Source organism: Hermetia illucens, chromosome 1 (assembly GCF_905115235.1).
Source record: "Hermetia illucens chromosome 1, iHerIll2.2.curated.20191125, whole genome shotgun sequence".
Classification (NCBI taxonomy): domain Eukaryota; kingdom Metazoa; phylum Arthropoda; class Insecta; order Diptera; family Stratiomyidae; genus Hermetia; species Hermetia illucens.
In genome coordinates, this window is record NC_051849.1 from 67,960,838 (window position 1) to 67,973,257 (window position 12,420).

The 12,420-nt window shown below is 42.3% G+C and overlaps 1 protein-coding gene across 1 annotated transcript; it reads left to right on the forward strand.

Moving 5' to 3' along the window:
* The first annotated feature begins 10,703 nt into the window (after positions 1-10,703).
* LOC119661635 (nucleoside diphosphate kinase homolog 5) lies at positions 10,704-12,233 on the forward strand. Its single transcript, XM_038071058.1, has 3 exons — positions 10,704-11,047; positions 11,111-11,250; positions 11,362-12,233. The coding sequence occupies exons 1-3, from the start codon at positions 10,713-10,715 to the stop codon at positions 11,949-11,951; spliced, it is 1,065 nt and encodes a 354-aa protein (XP_037926986.1). The 5' UTR covers positions 10,704-10,712; the 3' UTR covers positions 11,952-12,233.
* Positions 12,234-12,420: the final 187 nt, after the last annotated feature.

Consider the following 12,420-nt stretch of genomic DNA (forward strand, 5'->3'; position numbering starts at 1 on the left):
CCCGGTGTTTCTGTCAATGCATTTCAGCTTTCCCGTTGAGCCCCAAAGAAACGTGTGATCCTTAGATAGTATCCGCGAAGTAGTTCTTAAGCCGCTTAACTGGTCGGTGCCTTTGAAAGTTGTTATAGTCGACAATAGAGTTGTCACTCGTTTTTTATTTGTCTCCAAGTATTTGAGTCGTACGTTTAATTCAACGAAGTTGGGGAGGGGCATTATTTTTCCTGTCCTGCCCTAATATAGTGGCGCACAACGAGCAGTGATGCAGAACCGCTTCAGCTTAGTTTTAATCTGTTAGACAAAGAAGTAATACGATCAACAAATCTTTCCAGCAGTTTATTATTTGCCTATTCTTGTGATTGAACTAGTTTAGTCCAACTCTCTCTATTGAGTTGCATAATAGCCGAGCAATTGGATTGGATATATGGCTCTCGACCGCGTATGCTGGGTTTGTATGTTTTTCTAGCTGCTGTAAGGATTAAATGCTCATTCTACCGGGCAATAAACTCATTGCCTAGGAATACATACCTAGTCGTTTACAAAAGCAAATTCAGCAAAAATCCAATCAATAAAAAAATGAATTCAGAATCATCATTATCAATGACACAACAAGCGGTATCCGGTTTCGGCCTGCCTTAATAAGAAACTCCTTACAGCCCAGTTTTACGCCGAGGACCACCAATTCGATATCGCTAAAAGCCGTCTAGCGTGTTGGCCTACGACATCGCTCCATCTTAGGCAGGGTATGCTACGTCTTCTTTTTCTACCATAGATATTTCCTTCAGAGACTTTTCGAGCTGGATCATCCTCTCCTATACGGCCCAACCTATACCTATTGAGCCGGATTTTATCCACAACCAGACCACAACCACACAGGCACAAGGCCTGGCACTCATACGCATGGTGATCAGAAGACGGATGTGGGAGTGGATTAAGAAGGGGCGACAGTTACATTGCGAATGACGCCAGGGAGTGGAATCCACTTTCCCAATATGGCCGACGAGTTGTTCGCCCCGAGGGAACTTGGCGCAGAACAGTAGAGGAGGAGTGCGGGTGTCTCGGGAAGTCATGGGGGGAGTTGAAGGGCATTTAAGGCAACCTTGAATGATGGCGCTATATCCCACCAAGGGGTAAATGACAACCATATTTCTTCCGTGCTTGGTGGTGTCCATCGTCTTCAGTTGGCGGGACCTCCAACTCGCCGATAATCTAGCTTTTAAGCAGTCCAAAATATTCAACCCATCGCTCCAATATGCCCATTCAGTCGGAAATCAAATTTCCCTTTTTGTATCGATAGGATGAGGTGTTTATGGCTTCATCCTGCTGACTTGTTGGTTGGTAAAACTTCCACGACTGGTCCAGTTATACTTTTCGAGTTCACGGACCGGTTGGTTCTCCCAGACTTCCTTTTTCTGCCTGTAAAGTCATTTCTCCGCTCGACGAAGGATTCTGCGTATGCCCTCGTTCTTTGTGGGTGCAGCATCCTTCAAACGGAAGTGGTTTTAAGCTTACATTCATAGTCGAACCTGTCGTTCCGCCTTTTATTGCGACCGGGACCAAATATGTTTAGCTTGTTATTCGACCCCGGAGCACTATGCCAAGGTCTATATGTTCTGTCATTTATCAAGGCTGAGAAGTTGGTTAAAAGTGGTCCCGTCTAAAGTGGCCAGGGTTTGTTTATGGACCGCTTTCCACGCATACCAGGTACTTCTATTAACCATTTCGTGCTATACTGCTAACTGAATAATCCACAGCCCGTTATCATTGGTCTTTTTATGTAAGCTATGGGCTCCACTCCTACTTAGCTGTTAAAGAATAATTTGACATCATACCTGGTGCAGGCTTCGAGGGTCCATTTTACTGCCTCATAGAAGGTATCCCTGTCCGACTCTGCAGGCGCCTCTGTAGGAACGTAAACGTTAATGGAGCATATATTTCGAAATTTGCCTCGCAATGCACAGTCGTTCGATTATGTTTTGAAAGCCGATAACAGCAAGTTTCATTTTTTGGCTAGCTAGGAAACCTACTCCGAACACATGGTTTACTGGATGGCTACTCTAATATATGCTGTAGTGGGAAAACCGGTCCCTATCTAATGCATCGCTTGTAACGTTGTTACATTAGCCTTATATTGGGGTAGGTGATCAGTTCACTTCTTAGTATTTCCTTTTCTGTACAGGAAGCGCACGTTGAGAAAATTTGCAACTCGTTAATCCATTTTCGTTGCCGGGTTCGTCGTTGTAATATCCATCCAGTCCGAGGAAAAGTTAAAGGAAGCTTGAATCCAGTGCGAAAATCAACATCCCACAGCATGTAAGGCGAAGCGATCTCTCATGAAGAACTTTGAGGAGTGTGAGACATTTTAAAGTGTGGGGTTCGACTATTCTACAACAAACTATTTCGTGGAAGCTACTTTGCTTGTACTTGGCAATCATGTAACGTTTCTGGGTCATTCGGAAATACTCCCACAACAATTTCAATGTGTTAAAACGAATTTTAGATGTCGGCAATCTACTATTGACTAGAATCAAGCCATTCGAAATCGAACCATTCGACTTTTTTGGAGTAAGATAGGTGAATGCGTTTACGCACAAAGTCTTGTACTCCCGCAACGGAACGCCGCTCGACTACCAAAACCAACTATAAACTTCCCCGGCATGAGAGAACCAGCCTGGAATCGTTTGACACATTACCACGGGCTAGCACTCGCGCTCTTCCGGCTTGGGGAGTCTTCAAGTCAGGGAATTCCTTTCACTGATAATAGAGGAGATAAGGAAGGAGTTAGTGTGCGCTGCTGATTCTCACAGGCAACCCTCTCACAAGTCTCCACCCTTGCGGCTGTAGATGGGTTTACGTTCCTCTGCACCGTAGAGCAGGACGGACTGCGTTGCTCCCATAGGAAGTCGTCTCCTGATAGATATAGGGTCCCCAACATTCGCCATTAGCCCGACTCAAGACCATTGGACTTAGTAGTAGTCTTCATGCTCAGCCTGAAACAGGTTGCAAAGTTTCCCAAGAAAGGCACAAACATATTGGCAGTTCTACCGCAATTCCGTCATTGTCGCAGGTTGTAGGATTCATAAAACGGCGTCTCACGATATTTGAATACCTACCTTCACACAAACGAGGACCGGCCGCGGAACACCCTGTACGAAAGGATGATAATTGTGCATGAGGGGCAAGGGAACTTGCAGATCGAGTACAAAAAAAGTCAAGCGACGACGGCTTTACGGTTTCTTACCAAGGCAGAGGCAAATCATCAGACGCTGCCTCACATCTGCCCTCGGAGCAGCGTGACCGTAGCGGCTCGCAGATGTTGAATGCTCCTTTATATAACTCGTAGAACACGACATGCCTACGAATTATATTGAGCGCAAATCCGCCTTATTGACCAGAGCTTGGGTGTTTGGGTGCAAGCCCTAAGCGAGGGGTCCGTGGACCAGGAAAGAGGGAGTAAGTTGCTCTCCATTTGGTCCGGTCCAGCATTAAGTTGATACGGACTTAGGACCCCATCATTCTCAAAACGAATATAAACAGTACAAGTTTCACTGCCTCATCACAAATCATAAAGGCAATAAGTGCACTTCGAAACATGTTTGTAACATCTGCGGGAAGAAGCACATTTCGCTTCTGCAGATGGATAACAGTCAAGATGGCACTCAGGCTGCAACCAATACGCAATTTTCTTGCACTGCTGAGACCTCAGAATGTCAAGTATTATTGACTACCGCGCAGATTCAAGTCAGTCTACCAGAAAGTCGAGTCGTAACTTTACGAACACTGTTAGACACTGGCGCTCAATGTACATTCATTAGTTAATCGACGATGCAGATGCTCAAGAACCATCACAATCATATAAAAGTTAAATTAAGAGGAAATGGAGGAATATATTAACTTACCACGAGAGGAACAACGACAGTGATGGCAATTGCAAAAAATCAAAAAGGACAGACTGAACAATTGATCTTCAGCCCGCTAATTCCAAAGTCCGTCTCGGCACCTTTACCGTCGATGTATGCTCTAACGAAAATCGCAAATAGACTCATTAAGACAGATCTAGCAGATTTAATGCACGGTATACCATTGAAAGTGGACATTTTGATCAGGGTAGATATATACCAGGTAGTTATACCGGCAAATATGTGCACAGCGTACTAAATTCGGTTGGTTGTTATTCGGGCAAACTCAACAATTAAACCATGGGAAACTCATCGGGGCAATAAAATTATTTGTAGAGTTAAAAGAGTCGTTACTAAGATTCTGGGAGACTAAAGACCCTCCGTCAACTAGTCCATGGTCAGCTCATATAATATATTATTTTATGTAAAGAGATATCGGCATGGGGATATTTCGACCCTTTTTTACTAAATGTTAAAAATGAGCTTTGAAAAGTACTAATCGTAATCTTTCATTTGATATCCCACATGACTATATTCGGTGGAAAAAATTGAATACCCCTCGTTTGCCTGTATGGGGACTCACCCTCAAACTCAATGTAAGATGATGTTACTCACTGAATACTAGAGGATTCACAGTTCCTACCTTTCTACAAAATTTAGTATCAATAGGACAACCACCTCTGAGAAAATGGGTGTTACACACAGGCAGACAGTCCGGCAGTAAACCGATTTGACACAGGACTATATAAAAATGAATTTAGAATAGTAAGTATTTATACATTTCCTACTATTCTAAATTCTATTCTGTTCTGTGTAAATTAATTATTAGTCAGTTGGGAATTCCAAGCCATTTGTTCCAATCGTTTTGTGAGGCTGCAGGACGTTCCCAATTCTTCAAGTTCACGACGAAACATTAAGTGTATTAAAAGGACCGAAATTTCAGTGGTCTGGAAATGGAGTAGCGCAAAAACCAATGAGAAAAATAAGACATGTGCATGTCATAAGTTCGACAAAGAAGTAAACAGGAAACAGGTGTAACTGCTCTGTTGAAGTCCAGAAACGAATAAAACAAAAGTATTATTGGCAAAATCCAATCTAACTTCGACTCTTCTTATTAACGAAACACCTTCCATGCCTCGGATAAGGATGTACTGGTACCGATAAGTCCGTCCGAGTCGAAATTTGCTTCGCCTATCGTACAAGGCGCAAATTGATTTTTGAAATGCATACGCGCTTCGATAACAACATCCAGGGCCAGAGTTCCAGTGCTACACGCAAAGCATTCTGGGGTTGAATAAGATAAAATGATGGGACTATCGAGAGCACTCTTCTCCCTCGTGCGGCACTCCAGAAAACCTGATATTAGTGAGCATTGAATCAGATATCAGATTAATGCGTAGGGCAACCGCAAGGCAGTTCCTGACAATGTGCTTCATTGTTTAGGATAGTGAGGGATCCTAAGTCCACATCCCCTTGATGTTGGACCGGACGAAATGGAGAGAAATTTACTCTCACGTTTTTGGTCCACGGATCCCTCGTCTGGCGCATGGCACCCAAGCATTTAAAAATAGAGACTAACGGCCACTTAAGGTCACGCTGCTCCCAGGGAAATGAGGCAGCGAACTCCACTTTCATGCTCAAATTTTTCAGATAACAGTTTTTACCTTAATACGATGCGTCACATTTTGCACCCTCATTTGTCGCTCTAATAATAGCTAATAGTTTCTTTGCAATACCTCTCCTACATAGCGCATTCCAGATATACCCCCTGTTGACGCGGTCGAAAACCTTCTCGAAATTGATGAACTGCAGGTGAAGCAGAGATCTAAACACATAACGACGACGAGCAGCTTAAAAGGTAAAGGGAACAGATAATAGCTAACATTATTTTGAAATACATTGACTTGCTTGATTGACAGACAGTTGACTAGTTTTTGTTTTGCATCCTTCTGCATTGACTCATCAGCAATTGGCGCCATTTTAGAACAATATGCGGAATTCAAATCTTCGCTTCACCTAGTCTTTATCAATTTCGAGAACGACTGAGTCGCCCCAGGAGCATAAGATCGCCAGCCGAGTTTCCTGCTATTACTGCATTCCATATATACACGTGCGAACTCTTGGCCGCGTTCGAGAGAAAAATCCTCCGAAAAATGTTTGGCCCCCTACATAAGCCTACATAATGACGAAATCTATGAGCGATACCACGACCGTCTGGTTGTGGATAAAATCCGACTCAATATGTTACGGTGGGCGGGTGACTTAATCCGTATGGATGAGGATGATCAAGCCCGGAAAGTCTATAAGGGCAATATATATGGTAGAAAATGAAGACGAGGCAGACCCTGCCTAAGATGGAGCGATGGCGTAGGTCAGGACGCCAGATAGCTTTTAGAGATATAGCTTTAGGGATATCGGCGCAAAACCGGGATGTCTGGAGTTCCTTATTAAGGCAGGCCTAGACGCGCCGCTGGTGATGATGATGATGATGATATATACACATGGTTCTGTGATGTTCTGTAATGGAATGTTATCCGTCTCCTATTTTTATTGGCTATTTCTGCTTTTCTCGGATCTTACTTCCATTGTTATCCGGTGTATCCTTCTTGAGGCACCATATCGTTAGTAGAATCATGAATGAATGATTTAACTTGAATGTCTGAAAGAACCATAAGCTACTCACTACCGCGCGACTATTTTCTTTGACCACCGGGAACCATTAATGTTCAAACATCATCTATTGGGTGACTTTACAGGTAATTATAAAGATCTAAACAGCACCCATCACATCATTACCGAAGCATCTGGAAGAACCCTACAGTTTACCTCTGTTAAACTAATTCAATATTCAGTTCAATGGCTGCAAGCTTTTTCTGGGATAAGCGCCGCGGTGTTGGTTTAACAAACGGCATTGGATCAGTAAATATGGTTGGCAATTACCCCTAAATGGGGTATTCACCACCAAACATGTCTCCGTGCGTCTTTTTTACTGATCAGGATCTTCTACGATAAAAAAAAATCACATGACCGAGAGCCTATGTTCTGATATCAAATTTATTAGAAGCAGCGATGTTGTCTCACTATATCCTCAGGACCAAGCTGTGGTCTTCTCACAATATCAGATTAATGATAAGAGGAGAAATATCATAATTGCTCTGGGTACCTCTGTGTCCTCTGCCGACACAAGAACTAAAAAAAAACTACAGTTCACTGAAATGCGGTTCAGCTCCCTCCAGGACTTCCCGAAATGTTTGCATTCCTTCTCCACTGTTCTGGACCATGTGTTCCTGGAACGGCCCATTCGTCATCTATTTTGGAATAGTTGATTCCACTGCATGGCATAGCCAGAAATGGAGTCGCCGCATTTCTTGATGTTTGGCGTATCCATTGCCACTTTAGTCTTCTTCTAATAACTGTCCTGTGTGCTGACGGAGTTCTTCGTTCGAATTGGTATCAGGCCAGCGTACCTCGATGACTCATCACAGCCAAGTGTTATAATTTTCCATGTTTAACTCCCATATAGCAACACAGAAAAACATTAGCACAAAACAGTCTCAAATTGATCTTAATGTTGAGATATCTGCATTTACCTATTTTAGATAAGGCAGCGAAGGCCGATCTAACGCTTGTAATCAAGTTTGGTGCCATCGTTACCAGAAATGCCACCTCCTAGATATACAAATTGATCAACACCTTCGATGTTCTGCCAATTAATGCAGATAGGGATAGTGCGATGCCTCTTAGATAGAAAATTAGTAAATACTTTAGTACTTATGAACGAGTTATAGCAGACTATAGTAAACACTCTGTTATTAGCAAATGAGAACTGTCGCGAGTCTTCCTGCAGTATATTTAATCCCGACGAAGTTTGGGCAGTGGTAAATGAGGAGGTTCTAGACGCAGCGAAAAGATTCACTGAAAAAAAGACCCCAGGACCGGATTTCCCTGAAAGTAGTCGTTAGGACAGCGCCAGGTATATTAGCCCAAGTTTTTTTGGCAGCTTTTATGGAGGGAAAGAGAATTCCCCGAGCAATGGAAACTAAAAAAGGTCATACTCATGTCGAAGGTAGGTAAACCATTGGAAGATCCCTCCTAATATATAGTCATAAGTTGGGTCAATACCATTGATAAACTATACTTGGTAATACACAACAGACTGCTCGCTGTCACAGAGAAGAAAAAAGACCTTTCCGACAAAGAATTCAGATTTCGTTAGGCGAAATCCATTGCCCACGCAATCAATGGGTGACTGGCTTGGTCTAGGTTGCAATACAAGTAATAACTCTCGACGTAACAAATGCGTTCAATACAGCAAAATGGAAAAAAATCATCGAAGCCCTCGTCAAGCTACAGGCCCCGAAATGCAATGTACGCATTGTTGTTGAGTTTTTTCTTGGAAGAGGACTTTACTGCGACTCGGACGATGTGTTTAAAATATTCACGACAACTTGCAGGGTGCCACAGGGTTCCGTCCTAGGTCCTTCACTGTGGCTAGTTATATATGATGGAGTGGTAACGCTACGCCTTCCGGACAACGTGACAACCACTGGTTCCGCCGATAATATTGGAATAATAGTAGTTGAAATCATCCAAACGAGATCGAGAACTACCAAAATGAAGCGGAGATAAATTCTTGGTTGAGAAATTCCGGCCTATTACTTGCTAAACATAAAATAGAAGTAGTTTTCATCGGCAAGAGAAGAAAGAAAACAACCGTAAAAATCAAACTTGGTGAACAGACAATTCACCCCCAAATATGCTAAAATACTTGGGAGTAATGATTGACAGATACTACACTTTGTTGTCCGAATGGCTCAAGTGATTAGAGGGCTGGGCTATCGTATCGGAAGGTCGAGGTTCAAATCTCACTGGTGGCAGAAGGATTTGTTATCGTAACTGGATGTCAGATATAGTCGACTCAGCTGTGAATAAGTACCTAAGTCAAATCAGGGTCATAATCTCGGGTGAGCGCAATGCCTCCAACAGTGTACTGTAGTGTACCGTTACGGTCTTGAATGAAGTACTCCAACACACTTCAAGGCCCTGATCTAATCTAGATTGTTGTGTCAGCGATTATTATAATGATTGACAGAAGGCTCAACTTCAAAAAACACATTGAGTGCGCCGCAACTAAACCATCTTCCATCGCTGCAACGATCTCAAGGATACTACCGAATATTGATGTACCAAGACAGAGTTGACGTCTTCTGCTTTCTAGGGCAGTCAGCTCCGTGCTTCTCTACGCAACTTCTGTTTAGGTAACTGTTCTGGGTAACAAAGTAAACTGTAGAAAATAGGGAATGGCGTATCGACTAAGTGCACTCCGGGTATGCAGCGCGAATCGGACAACATTAGGAGAAGCAGCATATGTACTAGCAGGGATTTCTATGACAAAACGTATGCAGGTCGGGAGGCTAGCGTAATTCGGCGGCAGCTGGCACGGAGGGAATCTACCGAAGAGTGGCAAAAGAGATGGTATGAGTCACAAACTGGCAGTTGAACATACCGCATCATTTCAGATATTCGAAGATGGTTTGAACGAAACCACGTAGAATTAAGCTGCGAGTTAACCCAATTCTTAAGTGGACATGGAGGTTATCGTGCTTATTTATGATATATCGATTTGCTCACGACGAGTCTCCATGCTGCCCAAGATGGGGTAACGTGGCTGAGAATGCGGAGCATGTCATATATGATTGCCCCAGGTTTACAGCCTACCCAACAAGAACGGAAGTAGAGACAGGCGCTCCACGCTTGTGGAGTTCATACTGGAGTCAACGGATGCTTGGAACCAGGTTGTAAAGGAACTGCAAACTATTCACCAGTAGCTTAGGCAAGAAGAACCACGACGAAAACAGGAAAGGGAGAGAAACATATTAAGCCGTAGTTAAAAGCTGATCCAGCCCCACGACGCAACACTTTATAGAAGTTCCGTGGGGGGAATGAGAAGGAGGTGGCTTTAGTGAGAAAAAATCTCACATAACTGCATGACAGAATCCAACAGTAGGCTTTGAACCTTTCCAATGCCGAAAAAAGACAGAGAGGAAAAAAACCGATTTTAATAAGTTTTTGTTTTACACAAAACCTTAACAAGGAGCATAGGCTACAATCAGCAACATTGCCTGTTTCAACATCGCTGGGAGTCATCAACTCTTGCCTTCCCTATAGAAAAGGTTCCCAAACTTCAGAAGAACGTAGATTAGGACGTTTTGCTGCTAATATGTAACCCAGAAAAGGAAGGAAAGAAAACGAAGCCTTGTAGTTTTATCCTTGGATCAAATCCATAAGTGCAGCACATTCAAGAATGATGACATTCATCAACGTGAATATTATTATATAAAAAAACATAGGGCGCTACTTCCTTCAAGTTCTCGTAAAAGGAAACTCAGGATCAGTCTGCAATCAATTTGCCAAAGTGAAGTCGTAATTTGTCAATGCGGTCAACGAGCATCAGATCTCGATTATACACTGCGAATCTATGTTCAAAATGGAAAGTAAAAGTTAAAATTGAACTACTATCAAGAAACTGACGAAGTAAACGCAATCTGCGACCTCATAGTCGAATCCTGCAGAGTTTTTAAAAAGAAAATCAAAGATCCTTGTTCTAAAAGAGAAGAAATATTTCCGTTTGCAAAAGTCATATTGAATCGGAAGTGAACTTACATTTTGGCAGAGCACCTGATGCTTTTCGGCAAATCAAGATAACTTTCCACAACAAAAAATTACTATATTTTCAGTTGAAGCTCATTTTATCATAGTTGCCTCATCTATTCCCGCATTTAAACAGAAAGTCACACGTCATTTCAATCATCAAACATGAAGCGGATAAAGTGCGACTTAATTAAAAGTCCGCCTCCTCAGCACTTTCCGCCTGAACATGTGCTGGAGACTACTTTGGCGATCATCAAACCAGATGGCATGGTTTACCGAAATGAGATCCTGAAGTTAATCTTAAAAGCAGGATTTCAAATAATTCAGCGCAAAATGGTGCGCCTTTCCCCGGAGCAAGCGTCCGATTTCTATAAAAATAAACATGACTTGAAGGCGTATAATTTGATGGTGTTCAGTCTATCGGAGGGTCCTATCGAAGTCATGTGCTTGGCAAAAGAAGATGCCATTGAAGCCTGGAAATGTCTAATGGGACCTGAAAGGTATCTGCTTAGTCAAAAATTTCTGCTTGGTATCAATGATATATGACAGGTTTCTGACTTCAGAAAAACTGATGCAATACTCTGTTTCCCGGATACTATAAGAGGGAGGTTCTCTACATGTACCGATGATGAACGGAATGTTGTGCATGGGAGTGAAAATGAAAGATGCGCGAGGTTCGAGATTCATTTCTTCTTTCCAAATTGTAAGTAAATGGGTAACATTCGATTGTTTTTCGTGCGAAAGATCTAATTTATTGAAACCTAGGGTCTGCACAAATCATACATCATCACAAATGCTCTACTTCCCCTTACAGTTATAATTGAGCCTATACGACAAGAAGACGCCTACAAACTATGCTGCGAATCTGTACTGATGAGCACTCTATTCGATGGTCTCTACAAGGTGAGTGTCGAAAGGCCGTTTGATCCTGTTACTTGGCTAGCACAATGGCTGCTGCAACACAACCCTCTGAAGCCTGTTGTGAGCGATACATGCGACAGTATGAAGGAGAAAATTAGCGAACTTGAAAAAATAGCAGCTGCCACGGGAACCAAAATATCCACTGCTAAATACAAAGGTTATAGCCATGCCTCGACATCTTCACTTTCGAGTAGCGCCATCAGTTGCATATGCTCCTGTGAGCCATGCTCCACGACCAGTGGTAAATCGGAACGAAGTGTCCACGCCCAAGCGTGCTCTTGCAGCTTAGTCTTGAATCCGAAGGATGTTACCTTTTGCCCTGTTTGCCATAAAACAATGAAGTTCCAGTTGAGACAAAGTTGTGATGAAAGTGCAGTAAGTTCTTCCAGCCATGTGGTGTCAGCTCCTACGTCCAGCAATGTGGAGACACAAACAGAAAGTTCAACCTCGATTTGTTCCTATCCCAAAGTTGCTGAGTTATAATGAAATTGTCTGTGCAGGACACGAAAATTGCACATGATGATGCCTTTATTGTTCAGCGCAAGGTGCAGAAGAATGGACAAATTTTCGACAATTATCTGTTGGATGTTAGTGCACCTTTTAATTTATTGCCAATTATAATATATGATATTTGGTGATTTTGCATATTGCTGCAGTTATAAATGAAATTCTTTACAGAAACAAAACAAAAATTCACATTCTTGGCAAAATACCAAATGAAAATCATCTGCCGTTAATTAAATCCTATAAATGAAATGATTCAAATAATGTTTTCTTATTGCTATCAGTGCACTCTCTGGAGTATTATAAAATAATTTTCAACCGGTTTATAGAATATTGGCTGACCTTATCAGTTACCATGAGAGCAGATAAATTTGCAAAAATGGTGACTATAGTCAAATCACGATTTTAGTTATTAAAATGAACTTTTTAGATTGGGTAAATTCCCATT